Genomic DNA, 14,868 nt, shown 5'->3' with positions numbered 1-14,868 from the left:
AGGGCACACGGGCTCCCACCGCCCTGCTTCTCCCACACCGGGACTTCAGTGACCTTGCCCCTCCATGCCCTCCTAAGGCACAAAGGACTCGAGGTACCGATGTGTTCGGCTTTGCTGTCTGTGCCTTCGTGCCCTCCGAGATGTGTTAGCCATACAGCGTTGCCCATTACAGTGTGCCCCAAGGTAGACGCGTGTCAGTCGCTAGGAAATCGGTTCGGAGGAATTTTTCAGTTCTCTTTGTCCCAAGCGTAGTCATGAGCTCTGAAGGAGAAGTTCCTAACTGGTGTCTCACCTGGCTTGTGTCACTTACCCTACAGATTATGCCTCGAATCTTGGGACGTCGTATGCGGCCATTCCCTCCAGGTCCTTTGCTCAGTCGAATCCTACATTTCCTTCCTCTGGGACAAATGTGAGTATGGAGGTATTCCCCCCATGGTTCTGTCATCCCCAAAGCCTGTTAAATCTAGGCTGAGAGGAGAGGAGGCTGGGACAAATCTCTGATTTTGGGTCATTTAGAAAACGCCAAGAGTCATTTCAGAGTTGGGTGAGGTGGCTCAATCCTATCATCCTAGCTGCTCAGGAGGCTGAGACCTGAAGGGCTGAGGTTTATAACCATTCCAGGCAGAAAAGTCTTTGAGACTCCATCTCTAATTAACTAGCAAAATGCCAGGCTGGGGGCTGAGTGAGAATATGAGGTCCTTCATTCAGTGCCAGTCCTACTTAAAAAAATAAAAAGTCCTTGCACACAGTCTAACTAGTATTGAAACATGGATGAAAATTGACATAAATTCATAAACCTGAAGACATTTGCTCACTTTCTAATCTTTGGCTGTGGTTAAGAAAAAAGTTTGAATTTTTACTTAAAAATAATTTCTGATGTTTTGTTGAAATTGACTACTTGTTTTTGTTGGTGGTAGTCACGGGGTTTGAACTCTGGGCCTAGGCGCTGTCCCTGAGCTCTTCAGCTTAAGGCTAGCGTTCTACCACTTGAGCCACAGCAACACTTCCAGTTTTCTGGCGGTTAACTGGAGATAAGAGTCTCAGACTTTCCTGCCAGGGCTGGCTTTGAACTGGGATCCTCAGATCTCAGTTTCCTGAGGAGCTAGGATTACAGGCATGAGCCACAGCCCCTGGTGAAATGGACTACTTTTTGTTTCATTTTGTTTTTCTGGTAGCTCTGGGGCTTAAACTCAGGACCTTGGTGCTGGCTAGGGAAGTACTGTACCCCAGAACCATACCCCTGGCCCTAGCTTTATTATTATAAATAAATAGCTTTATTTTTCAAATAGGGTCTTGGCTTTTTTGCCTGGGCTGGCTTAAAAACATGATCCTCCCCATCGCTGCCTCCCTCGTAGCTGGGGTTACAGGCATGAACCAACATATCCCGTAAAGTGGAATGCTGTCTCTGAGAGGGAAATTCTGAAGCTGGAGCCAGAAAATGAATGAAAGTGCCTTTGCCAATGAAGAGGTTGCTGGTCCTTTTGGGAAATGGTTGATGTTTTCTAATCAGCGCTGGCTTTTGTTTTTCATTTTGTTCTTTATTCCATCTAGCATGCACTTTAGACCTCCACATCCCTAAAGCCTCACCCCTCCCATTTTACACCAGTTGTACCGACTCCCTTTCTCTCTTCAGTTTTCAGTGTTTGTTGATTTCCTGCAGCCAGCAGCCTCCCACCCTGTAGGCAGGAAGAAGGCAGGTGGGAGGGAGACCAGGCAGCCTGACTGCTCTTGAACTGCACGTTGCTGAGCCCTGCCAGGGGTGCCTGTCTGACTGTTTCTGCCTCTGCCTGTGTTTTCCCCAGGGATGCTGAGATCAGCTGCAGCCTCCTCCCTTCTCCCGCTCCAGGAGAGATGACCACGTGTGTCCTCTCCCTGAGCACAGGGTACAGTACAAGGAGGGAAAGAGCAAGCTGGGAAGTGCAGCTTCTAGACCCTGGGGAGTGAGCGGGAGGCAGGGCACGGAGCCTGGGTTTTTAGTTCCTGCCTGTTCACTCTGATACTGCATGGAAATATTGAGAGAGAGAGAGAGAGACAGACAGACAGACAGCACACCAGTCTAGGAGTCCTCATGTTGGTGAAAGAGTTTCCCCTCTGCATTCCCACCATCCAGAGCTGTGCCCAGGGTCATGACAGCTCCTGGGTCCATTCCAAGAGAGAGCCATGGCTGACCTTTGTTTTTAAGGTCAGAGCCTCTAGTGACATGACCTAAGGTCCTATCTTTCACCCCTGGCCACAGTGCCCTCCCCACTGTCTCCAGGCACTTTGGGCCCTGGAAGTACTTTTGTTCCACAACTTAAGGGAGTGGGGAGGGACACTTTAAGCCCTGATGGGGAAAGGGACTATGACCATAATGAGGGAGGCTTGACACATGAGTGTCACGTGACACGGCCCCAGCCAGAGCTTGTTTAGACTCTTTCCTGCAGTCTCAGCACAAGAGAGTTGGCATCAAGGGGGCCCCTTTAAAAGGCACTGGATGGGGCAGGTGAGGAGATGGGTGGATAGCTCTGGAGTCTATCCCAGACCTTGTCCCCTCCCTCCAGTGCTGAGCATCAAGTCAGAGGTCCTGTGCTATGGACTTGGAGTCAAGAGACGTAGATTCGAGTCTTAGTTCTGGAGCCTCTACGTCATGTGGCCTCAGGCAGGTCACTTCACTTGGGAGGCTCTGTTCCTTACACAGGGAGAATAACTCCTCAGATCCTGACTTTGGGAAAATCAATGCCTGGGTCTTTCCCCAGTCTGTGTAACTTACCTTTGTGCAAAGTCTTCAAATTCTGGAGCATCCTGTGAGATCTTCTGGCATAGTCTTCTGATTCAATGGCCAGTACCACAGGCTAAGCATGAGGCTGAGGATGGACCATGGAGCTGGCCCGCCCCTCTGTGGATCAAGTGGACAGTGAGAATGACAATGGTTTGTTAACAGTCTCCCTAGATAAGAAGTTACAAGGGTTGTTACTGAGTCATGCAGCCTTCTAGACATGTTAGCTGCAGTGAGTGCTGGGGAAATTTGCTAGTCATGTGTCTCTGGCTGAGCCTCAAGGTCAGCACTGGCCTCATGTATGAATCGATTAGTCCCTGCAATTGTATCAGAGTTCCTGTGAAAACATTTCAAACTATAGATATTCCAGACAAGCACAAGCCATTTAATGATCCAGGTTATTGACCACTCATGTCAATTCATAATAATACCCCAAAACTCTTTTTTAAGTATTACTTCCTCTAAATAGCCAGAAGTGGTGGATTTATACAAGACATTGTTAAAACCTGCTTTGTACACAGGGAGCTAGCAGACATCATAAGGTGATAATAATAGCTAGGAAGTCTACCGTATGCAATATGTTCTTAGCGTGTTTGCATCCTATTTGCTCATTGAATCAACCTCACAAGGCGGATAATATTCTCATGATACAGGTGGGCAATGGAGGTCTAGGGTGATTTGATCTATTCCTAAAGTCACAAAGCTCGTGAATGAGGGGACTTGAACCCAAGGAGCCAGGCTAGAGGAGCCATACCGCCCTACCTTGAGGACTTCCGGCATCTCTTCCTTGATGTGCTGTGTCTCCTTAGCAAGTTCTGGTTCCATCTCCCTTTTCCCTTGCCAGGAGGTGGGTCTGAGCCTTCCTTGAGACCACCAAAGACTTCCCTGGACTTTGCCAACCATGGAGCAAGCGGACAAGGCCAGTCACACAGGCACGGACAACCTTCTGTGCCAGGATAGCCTCTTTCCAAATGAACTTAGCCCTTTGAGGGCATTTCCCCCAGATTGTGTGGAATAGGAAATGGATCCTTTGACCGGTCTGATCATTTTAAGTTCTGTCAAGTTTTCCTTCTCTCATGAACCTTCCTGTCCCAGAGTACCTGGGGATTAAGGTCAAAGCCTTGGCTCTTCTGCCATGAGATCACTGTTGCTAGCTCCTACCTTACCAGTTCCCAGCTTCCTGATCATTCATTTCTCCCTCTTAGGCTTTCGTGCCCTGCTTGCCATTTCTTACAAATAGAGATGAAGGCAGGCACATCTCTCCTTTGGGAAACCTAAAGTGCAAAAATTTTGACATCCAAAGTCTTGTTTTGTTTTTGTGCCAGTACTGGTGTTTGAACCCAGCCTGGTCTTGGCTCCTTAGCTGTTTTTGCTCAAGGATGGAGCTCTACTACTTGAGCCCCAGTTCCACTTCCACCTTTGGGGCAGTTAATTGGAGATAAGAGTCTTGCAGACTTTTCTGCCAGGGCTGGAGCTGAACCTCAGTTTTCCGATCTCAGTATCCTCAGTAGCTAGGATTACGGGCATGAGCTACTCATACCTGACGAACATTTGAAGTCCTTCAAGATGAAGAAATGAAGAATAAGCCCCTATAAGCAGCAGGAGAGGCGGGCAGAGTCATTTTTGATCCCCCTCCCCTGGACAAATACTGACCTCCAAGGTCAACCAAGGGCTGGGTACTTACCAAAGGAGAGTGGCCAGGTGCGCATGTGTGCTCCGATGCCCTTGGTTTATGTAGCATCCGTTTGTGTGCTTATAAAGCATATGCTTGTTGTGAAAATTCAAACAGAAAAGAGATCTGAAAGGAGAAGAGTGCATCTCCCTGCCACGGAGGGCTTTGTGATGTGTCCTTCACAAGCATGCTCTGGTCTCCTGCCAGGGCCTTTCCTGTCTGATCCCATTTAGCAGCACATTTCTGTAGAGTAAAACCAGACACTGTCGGTATGGGGCCACACTGTGAGATCACCATGATCATTGCTAAAAGCTCCCTATTTTGAAGCCGGAGAACCAAGCACTACATGGCTCAGGGACTAAGCCTGCAGAACAACCCTCCCCCCCCATGACCACCAAACCCGAAATGACCACAAAAGCCATCTGTCACCACCACAAGCCCCTTCTGGCCACAACTTTAAACTTGCCTCGTCTCTGGCTGGAGTCCGGGCCCTCTCCATGTTTTGTTTTGTTTCCCTACAGAGATGGGATGGTGGAGTGACAATTGTGTGCTGTGTTTGCTCGCGGTGTGTGGGTTGTGTGTGTCCCCAGACCCTTCCACCCACCCCACCCAGGGTCCCCAGAGATGGGTGTTCCCTTTCACTTAAGCTGCTGTCATTAGCCAAAGTCCAGACAGCTTCTCCTTGGCTGCCTGATTGTCATAAACAGTGGTCAGGTTTCTGGAAGGGCCTCTAGGGACCATCTCAGGCCGTAAATAGTTCCCTTGTGCCTGCCTAAGGTGCACTTTGCCTGTGGCTGTCCCATAAAAACCACCTTGCTCTGTTCACGGCCTTTATGGAGTTTATTTAGTACCAATGCCATGGAATGGGCCTGTTTGGCCTGACTATGCACATCATTTGTGGTGGTTTATTATTTTTGTTTGGGTGGGTGGGGGGTAGTGGCAGTCCTGAACTCAGGGACTGGGTACTACCATCCCTTAGCTTATAAGATCAAGGCTGGCACCGTACCCCTTGAGCTTCAGCTCTACTTTTGGCTTTTTGGTGGTTGTAAGGTCTACCCCGGGAGGGCTCCATGCAGATGCCCCCCACCTGTTCAAGTCTGTGCTCAGTACCTGAGTTACCTAGGTAACTGGCACACCTGGAGGCAGTTACCTCCTCCTTCTCTGAGGTCACATCCAATCCACCTGGCCAGATCTCCCGTCTTTTCCTGTATAATCGGGCTCAACATGGTCCCTGCTCTCTTTTCTTTTCTCTCTTGCTCTTTTTCTGTCTTTTACTCTTCTTCCTTCCCCTCTGTCTCCCCACACCTCCATCTTGTGCGTGCAGGCCAGCAGTTTGCTCTCCCCCAATAAACTCCTTTCTGCCTAAACCATGTGGCAGGTTTCCTTTCCTTTCTGGTGAACCTTACAGTGGTTAATTGGAGATAAGAATCTCCTGGATTTTCCTGCCCAGGCTGGCTTTGAACCATGATCCTCAGATTTCATCCTTCTGAATAGCTCAGATTGCAGGCAGTTTATTCATTGTTTTTGTGGTTTCTTTCTTCCCAGCCCTCCCCTGCATCTGCAGGGACTTGTATAAATAAGGAAACAAAGACTGGGGGAAACAGGAATGCTTATGGAAGCCAGAGTTTGAAATCATAGGTTGCCCTTCAAACAGCTAGCTGTTTCTTGAATCTCTGTCTATCTGGCCTTCAGAGTCCGTGGCTCAGAGGATGCTGATCTCCTGTTGTTGATGTGCTAGATGTTGTCTCTCCCCTCTCTATGACACAGTTCCATCTCTGTCATTGCTGCTGCTCCTGAGACGCTGCCCTTTGAAGTTTCAATGAGAGAAAGAGGGAGAGCTGGACATCTGGATGGGTTTTATTTTCTGAGGTTTATTTGTTTCTTCTTTTACAACTGTTTATTCTTCCTTGCTGTAAAAGTAATGCACACACAGTGTATTCTAACAGAAACAAATATAAAAATTAGGAAGTTTCTGCCTTGCAGAGAAAACAATGTATTTACTAGACATTGGCTATACATATATACATCTATACATATGTGTGTATGTATTTATATGTATGTGTGTCTTATAAAAATCAGATATACTGCTTAATCTGTTGTGGAATTTAGTGTTTGACTTAACACAGGTTTTCTCAGTACAGACTTTATTTCTTGAGTCAAGGCCATTCTAGGGAGTCCAGAAGAGCCTAGAACTTGTGATCTTTTTGCTTCAGCCTCCTGAGTGCTGGGATTACAAGTGTGCAAAGCATGCGTAGCTTTCTCTGTTTACATTTTGATGATTTTTTTGATACCTATCAGAACATGAAGCTCTGTCTTATTTTGTAATATTACCATGTGTTTACTTTTAACCTATCGAGTCTGTAATAGATATTTCTCAGTGAGACTAGAGTTTTAATCATAAATTGACCAAAATTTAATTGACCTGGAGCTCCTTATCTTCTTTGTTTTCCTCCCAGACTTCAGTGTCTTTAGATATAGTGCTACATGTGTACTTAAGAGCTCAGGTTTTAACATTCCATGAGGGATAAAGTGTACAGAGATAAGATTGCTCAGCATTAAGCCACCCATGGTCCATCTGCTGATAAGTTTTTTTTTTTTTTTTGCCAGTCCTGGAGCTTGAACTCAGGGCCTGGGCACTGTCCCTGAGCTTCCCTGAGCTCCTTTTGCTCAAGGCTAGTGCTCTACCCTTTGAGCCACAGTGTCACTTCCGGCTTTTTCTGCCTATGTGCTACTGAGGAATTGAACCCAGGGCTTCATGCATATTAGGCAAGCACTGTACCACTAAGCCACATCCCAGCCCTGCAGATAAGTTTGACACAAGTCAGATTTGACTTTTAAGTCAAGTTCTATCAAATATTTGAGAATGTCAACAAGGACCTCTGAGTCTACCCTCCAAGTCAATCCAAGATTGTTAGCTTTGGAATCTGCGTGCATTAGTTTTTGGAATCAGTGTCATTAGAAGTAGGTGGTGTCTGTCCTTAGATGTGTCTAGCTTACAGCCAGCAGAGGCTCCCAGGCTCTTCCAGGTGAAATTAGGTCACCCAAAGAGGTCAGGCTGGAGCACAGAAATCGTCTGCTGAAGATTGAATCTCCCCTCTGTAGCTGAGACCTCTTGTCCCTGCATCCCTGAGCTACGTCCTTACTGCATCTTTTGAGTTATTGACCTCGGCCTCTTCTTTGAAGTCATGTACAAAGCCGGCACCAAAGGGCCTTGGAAGGTCTGAAAATCTTCATAGGCAAGCCTGTTTGCTCCTTTCCTATTTCCACCCAGCTATAAAAGACTTGTGGGTGAGGTGAGAGGTCTGGGACGCAGTTCTATGAACCATTAGAAAGCAGCATCTGGTTTTAAGTGAGCAGCCCCTGCCTCTGAACTCCCACGAGGGGGCATTCGAGGTTAGTGCTGGCCTGCAGGCAGGCAGCAGCCTGCCCCCCAGCTGGGAAAGAATGTTCCTTTTAGGTTGGTAATTAAGGCTTTGGTTACAACCCTGACACCTTAGCTCTTTTAATGATCTGACCTTGGGCTGGAGAGTCTCAAGTGCACTTGTCACTCTTGTGCCTCCTGGGAGCTCAGCGGGGCCAAGCTGAGCAAGCTCTAAGGGCAGGCGGGTAGATGTGAACTGACCTCATCAATCAAAATTCAGGTTGGTGAGATCTTACTATGCTGCTTAAATCCATCTGCTTTTCCATCCCAGAGCACGTCTTTTAAAGTTTATTTTTGATGTCTTTTTAACAAACGTCATCCATACTTATAGAAAAAGTTACCAAGACAAACCAGACCAAACCAAACCAAAAAAGGAACAAGAAACTCTTAGGTGGCTTTTGGTAATTATCTATTCTTTTATATTTGTTTTCTATTTCTTTCATCATTTTCTCAAGGTGTCTCCAGTTTCTCTATCCACCTATCTATCTATCCATCCATCGATCTAGTCAGCTGTACATTCTGTTCCTGAATCATCATTTTAGAATAGGTTGAAGACATTGTATTCTTTTCACCTCTATTTCATCAACAAGTTCCTAAGACGAACTTTCTCTTATATAATCATGGCCATGTTTTTTTCTAAATCCAGGGTCCACACAGCATATCCTTTAATTGTTGGGGAAGGAAAGAGATAAACATTTATTTATAGCAACCTGCTGGATGCCGACCATGGTAAAGCAGTGCTGACTTTACAACATGGTATTTCATCTTCTCAGATGATGTTCTTCTGCTCTTACCAACAAGTAAACTCAGACTTGGAGAAACAGAGCATCTGTCACACAGTTACTGGGGCACAGAGGCACAGAGCCAGATCTGTCTGGTTCTGCTATGGGCTTGACGCTGGTTCCTGTGGTCTGGGTGTGAGGCTGTCTTCCTAGAGGCACAGGGCCTGCGTGTCATCAGTTCATCTCAGTGTATCTGCCATCCCATCTCCTGGCAGCCAGGTCACGCCGAGAGCAGTGTGGCTCACAAACATAGTGCTCACTCTGGTGTTTATCTGTAGCATTGTAAAGATAAGATCACCACCTGAACTCTGAAAGGTGAATGTGCTTGTGGAGGTGCAGGGCGTAGCAGAGGATCACAAAGAGGAAGGGCAAACAGGACTCACTGGGTCAAGGGTGGGAAGACACAGGCTTCCTGTTTATGCCTAGTGAGCTGCGCACAGTTGGAGAAAATGATGATTGTTCCCCTATCGTAGGGTTTAGCTTGGCAAGGCCTCTGGGAAGAGTGGAATTTTAGAGGTCAAAGTCACGTAAGGACTGATACTCTATTATCCGTAAAAGCCTTTTGCCACATAGGCCGCCCGCCTCTTTTACTCCAGATACTGGAAAACTACAGCCAGAAAGGGAACTGTTTATGTACCTAATCAGTGGCTGGGTTGGGATTTAAACTCAGGTTCTCTGACTTACAGGCTCAGGTTCTTCCTAGTACATCAGGAAGCTATAAGCTTTTATAGGTCAAGTTTTCCTCTATTATTTTCTCCCACCTTAAGAACACAATGACCAGCATTCGATGTTTGGAAAGATAGTTAACGAGTTACCCATTTTTACTAATGGCACATCCGTCAGCTCATCTGATGACCCAAGATAGCTAAGCAATGTTCAAAGAAAAACATTAGGGGACTTAAATTTAATCGAGCACAGAACAATTCATAGATCGGGCATCCTTCAGAACCAGAACACAGAGAGCCATGTTCTACCATGGGGCCAGCTGGCATTCATGAACAGGGCAGGAAGTGAGGCGCAGGGATAGTTGGATTGATTCTAGCTCTGGGTTCGCCCTGCTCCAATGGGTCTGATCAATTGGCTGCCTGTGATGAGCTGAAAATCACCTGCTATGATTGGCTAAGAGTCAGCTATTTGTTACAAAAATATATGCCCAAGTTAGGCTTTCCATTAGTTTACATACTAAATTGTAAGAACTCAAATTATGGAAGCATCCTTAGGCCATGTTTAATGTAATTTGACACCATATCAATGGAATGAAGTATAATATCATCTCAACTTTTTGAATGTCAAAAGTACTGTCCAGTCTGCCCTCTGCAAGATAGCAGTCTCCTCTCTGCCTTGTGCAGTTTCAGATCAACTGAGGTCTGAAAATTTTTACAGAGAAAATTACAGAAACTAACAATTGGTAGGCTTTAAACAACATTTACCATACATAGTTTAGTGTTGTAATTATTCACTTGTTGTCCCTGATTCTTAAATGGAACTTTATCCTAAGTAGGTATGCATAGAAAAAAGCATAGCATATATAGGGTCTGGAATGACCTGCAGTTTCAGGCATTCACTGGGGACTTGGGACTTTTTCCTTACAGATAGGAGGGACTCACTTTGTTAGTAACTTCAAAGACCTTTTAGAGTTTGTTAAAGAATCCAGGCACTTGCCAGTCAGGTGCTCTGTCACTTGGGTCACTCCTCTACCCCCTAACCCTCAGACGACACTGTTGTAGTCTTGGCCTCATCATACTGATTTCTCAAAAGCACTCAGGGCCTTGGCAACAAACTTTCCTCTAGATATACCTTCAAGGACCCCCACTCTCCTCCTTGGCCTCCTACTTGCCCTCCTGAACGAGGAGAGAGAGAACTTCTCCCTCACTCAGAACTCAGGGCACAGAACATAGGTAAAGAGCATAGGGAAGCTGTTTCTAGAATAGAATGGCAATACCTATTTCTTTGCATCTTTTATGACTTAACATGGTTTTGAACACTGACTTCAATAACAAAAGGCTATATGTTTTGGCCAGCCCTGGGGCTTGAACTCAGGGCCTGAGCACTGTCCCTAAGCTTCTTTTGCTCAAGGCTAACACTCTACCGCTTGAGTCACAGCTCCATTTTTGGCTTTTTCTGTTTATATGGTACTGAGGAATCAAACCTAGGGCTTCATACATGCTGGTAGACAAGCACTCTACCACTAAGCCACATTCCCAGTCCAACAAAAAAGCTATTTTAAGAGTGATGATGGAAAAGAACTTAGATTGAACTTCCCCAAATAAAAATATTGGCAAAAGAGTTGAATACATTAAAAAAAAAACACACAACATTTCTCTTTCAACCAACATAAGATTTACCACATGCTCTGAAGCCAGGCCCAACACAAATCAAGCATTAAAATAGTGATCCTTATGATGTGTGATCCCCAAGTTTTTTATTTCCTGGCTCACTTAGAGAAGCCCCTTGTGGGTCTGGGGGTACTTGGCCCCCAATCTCAAGGAATCTGTATCTTGGCACACCTAAAATCCAATTGCAGTTCACCACTTGGGAAGCTCCAAATCAAGATAACGAAGTGAAACAATACTAATGTTTTCATAGTTACCTTCATAAATGATGGCAAGGAAATCAGTAAAAGTCAGTTTCTATTTCTGACTACAATCTGGGGAATGGGGGTGAAATCTGAGTGAAAACCTTAATTGGGACCCATTTGTTTGAAGTACCTTTGGTACCAAAGTCTGCTGCATGAATAATTTCCTTCTTTGATGACCCAGCAGCTGTGTTTATTCTGCTGTGCTCCGATAAGGGCCCCTTGAGCCACCTTTTTAGGCTGGAGGTAACAGTAAGAGAGGCGCTCGTGTCTGGTAACTAGGTAACTGGACAGGCCAGGAGAGGGCTCAGCTCAGAACTGCCCTATTGTCCAGACCCATTTTGCCCAGACCAACCACAGAAAAGTCACATGGGACAGAAACGTGTCACATTGAGAGGAGACCAGGCAGAGTGCCCAGGCTCAGCCTGCTCAGTGATCAACACAGAGAGCCAGCTGCTTTGCCCTGCTTTTGATGGCTCAGCTGTGTGTGTTTTTCTGCCTGCAGCTCACCCTCATAGGAGATAGAAATCCGGCCTGGTAATAGTACTCCGCTCATCGTCCCTGCAGACGGGCTCCATCCTCCATACAAAGACCCAGACTCCAAGTCTCTCAGTGTGTGGAGGGGCCAGTTGCATTCAGGCTCTGCCTGAGCCGCACTGCATCCATGTTCACCTTCCAGAAAGTACTTGATGCCTGAAAAGGGCCCCAGGATTTCTCCAATTCAGAGCTGAGTCATGGAAACAAATTCTTTATTGACTCTCATTGTTCTCAGTCAGATGAGACAAATGAGGGCTTTTCATGGTAGAGTTACCCAAATACCAGCCCTTGTTGGAGAGGAGACGTCAGACAGGCCCCCTCTTTACCTTAGCAGAATCAGACCCACACCAACCATAATTAGATGTTATAAGTCACTTTGGGTAGAAAATGGTGACTATGCAAAAGTAGCCTATGCTATTAGAATGAGTATCAAGTTTAGAACATTGCATCTTTGTTTCCCACATTGAGTTGGCTACTAATTCTCGAACCGACTGGAGATTCCATAACCATTTGCCAGACCCAGTGGCCATAATTTCTTCCTCCAGAAACCAGGATTAGGCCCTTGCCTTGGCATCCAAGTTGTGTTCTTTACAAGTCACTCCATGGCTGTCCTGTGGGGTGGCAGCAGGGTGGTGATCAGAACAGCTTCTTTTTTATTTGTTGAACATGCTGGGTTTGAAAAAAGGGTTTCAAGGCTAACAAAGTTGCAAAACCGTATCCCTAAACTCTTAAGTTCTTGGTGTGAATATCCATGCATATGTATTAGCTTTCCACAAGCCTGTTTGTGCTCTTTTTTTCTTTTGGAATTTTTAAAATAATAAATCAAACTATATATATATATAATGGATTCTGCATGTCTCCTTTTGCTCCCTTTCTATTGTGTGCTGTGAGAATAGCCATCCCTGACAGATAAAGAACTATGATTGTTGGGCATCAGTGGCTCACACCTGTAATCCTAGCTACTCAAGAGGCTGAGGTATGAGGATCACAGTTCAAAGCCAGCCCAGGTAGGAAAGTCCATGAGACTCTTCCTTCCAATTAATCCCTCAAAAACTAGAAGTGGAGCTGTGGCTCAAAGTAGTAGAGTGTGAGCCTTGAGCAAAAGAACTCAGGAACAGCACTCAGGCCCTGAGTTCAAGCCCCATACCCAACAAAAAAAGGAAGGAAGGAAGGAAGGAAGGAAGGAAGGAAGGAAGGAAGGAAGGAAGGAAGGAAGAAAGAAGGAAGGAAGGGAAAAGTGAAGAAGAATTATGATCTACATCTTTTTTCTTCTGTTCCCATGGCCTTTAAATTTCTCATTACTAAAACAAAAAATTGAATCACACAAAACTACAGAGGTTAATATATTTAATCCTTAGGTACCTGTCACCTACCTCCACTAAGGTCAATTTTTTTTTGTTAGTCCTGGGCCTTGAACTCAGGGCCTGAGCACTGTCGCTGGCTTCTTTTTGCTCAAGGCTGGCACTATACCACTTGAGCCACAATGCCACTTCTGGCCATTTTCTATATATGTGGTACTGAGGAATCGAACCCAGGGCTTTATGTATAGGAGGCAAGTACTCTTGTCACTAGGCCAAATTCCTAGCCCAGGTCAAAATTTTTATAATGCTTTGCTTATCTCTCTTTTTCACAGATATTACAGTTTGAAACTACTTGGCAACGTGATTTTTACTGAATAATCTCTCTTAAATATTCTCCCTGATCAGCACAAGCACATTTGTTTTCTTCTTCCTGCTTTTTGTTTGTTTAGATAATTGGGCTTGAACTCAGAGCATGGCCACTGTCCTTTAGCCTTTTTTTTTTTTTTTTTTTTTTTTTGCTCAGCACTGGTTTTGCTCAATACTGGATTTCTACCACTTGAACTGCATCTTTACTTCTGTTTTTTTTTTCAGTGGAGATAGGTGTCTCACAGACTTTCTTGCCCAGGCTGGCTTTGAGTCTCAATCTTTAGATCTCAGCCTCCTGAGTAGCTAGGATTTCAGGTGTGAACCACTGGCACCTGGCTTTAATGCTTCTTCTCCTTTTCTTTTCTTTTTTTTTGTTTTTTGGCCAGTCCTGGGGCTTGAACTCAGGGCCTGAACAGTGCTGGCTTCTTTTGCTCAAGGCTAGCACTCTACCACTTGAGCCACAGCGCCACTTCCAGCTCTTTCCTTTTATGTAGTACTGAGGAAGGCAAGCACTCTCCCACCAAGCCACAGTCCCAGCCCTTTAAAGCTTCTTTTAATGAAGATTTCCATTGTATGCTGGAGCCATTGTTTACTCAAGCACTCCATTACTGTTAGAAATACAGGCTATTTCCAGAACTCCACAAAGTACTATAGTAATTGTCTTTGTACCCAAGTCTTTATGTATTGGTGTTATTATGTTTATTTCTGGAAGAGAGATTTCCAAAGGTGTAATGGTGGGATCATGGATTGTGCATGTTTTAAACTTTATTTAATATGGAGAAAGTGTATTATCAGGAAGAGATAGGTAGAACTTTTCCGTAGCAGCTTATAGATAGGCTGTTTTCATCGTATCCTCTCCAGCCCTGGGTGTCATTGCTCATTAGAAATGTGAGTTCTTTTCATAAAAGATGGTGTAACATGGATACTTTGGGGTATCTGAGGATGGATCCTTCCCTGCATGGATTTTGTGCATGGCGATTTTGCATTCATTATTGACCAGCCGCTGTTCCTTGTCCCTTTAGTTTGCACAGCGGAAAGGTGCCGGACGCGTGGTCCACATCTGCAACCTCCCTGAAGGGAGCTGCACGGAGAATGATGTCATTAACCTGGGGCTGCCCTTTGGAAAGGTCACAAATTACATCCTCATGAAGTCAACTAATCAGGTCAGTCTAGGTTCTTTCAGGGGTGGGGGGGCGGGGTAGAGATCCGGTCACAAATGGGAAGCTTTTTTTTGGCATGGCAAACAGTTGTTTGTTTCCTTGTGTTTCATTTTGCCCTTCATCAGATGGGCACAGGTCTCTTGAGTTGCCTAGAGGGGAGGGGGCTGCTTAGGTATGGGGTATTCATTAATATAGAGAAGCAAATGAACCTCCAAAATAGAACCCCATGGATCAGGGTCTCTTTGCTGTAATGTATAGCTCCTGAACTTGCTGTAGTCTCATCTTGTAAGCTTATCACA

At 45.4% G+C, this 14,868-nt stretch overlaps 1 protein-coding gene across 1 annotated transcript in view; it reads left to right on the top strand.

Annotated features, from left to right (window-relative positions):
* The window catches only part of Rbm20 (RNA binding motif protein 20), a 162,191-nt gene that overhangs the window by 111,591 nt on the left and 35,732 nt on the right, over nt 1–14,868 (top strand). The window contains 2 exon segments of the mRNA XM_048338278.1: nt 318–409; nt 14,432–14,572. Coding sequence (XP_048194235.1) covers nt 318–409; nt 14,432–14,572 — 233 coding nt within the window.

The sequence above is a fragment of the Perognathus longimembris genome, chromosome 2 (genome assembly GCF_023159225.1).
Source record: "Perognathus longimembris pacificus isolate PPM17 chromosome 2, ASM2315922v1, whole genome shotgun sequence".
In the NCBI taxonomy this organism is placed as follows: Eukaryota; Metazoa; Chordata; class Mammalia; order Rodentia; family Heteromyidae; genus Perognathus; species Perognathus longimembris.
This window is presented reverse-complemented; position numbering and strand designations above follow the sequence as displayed.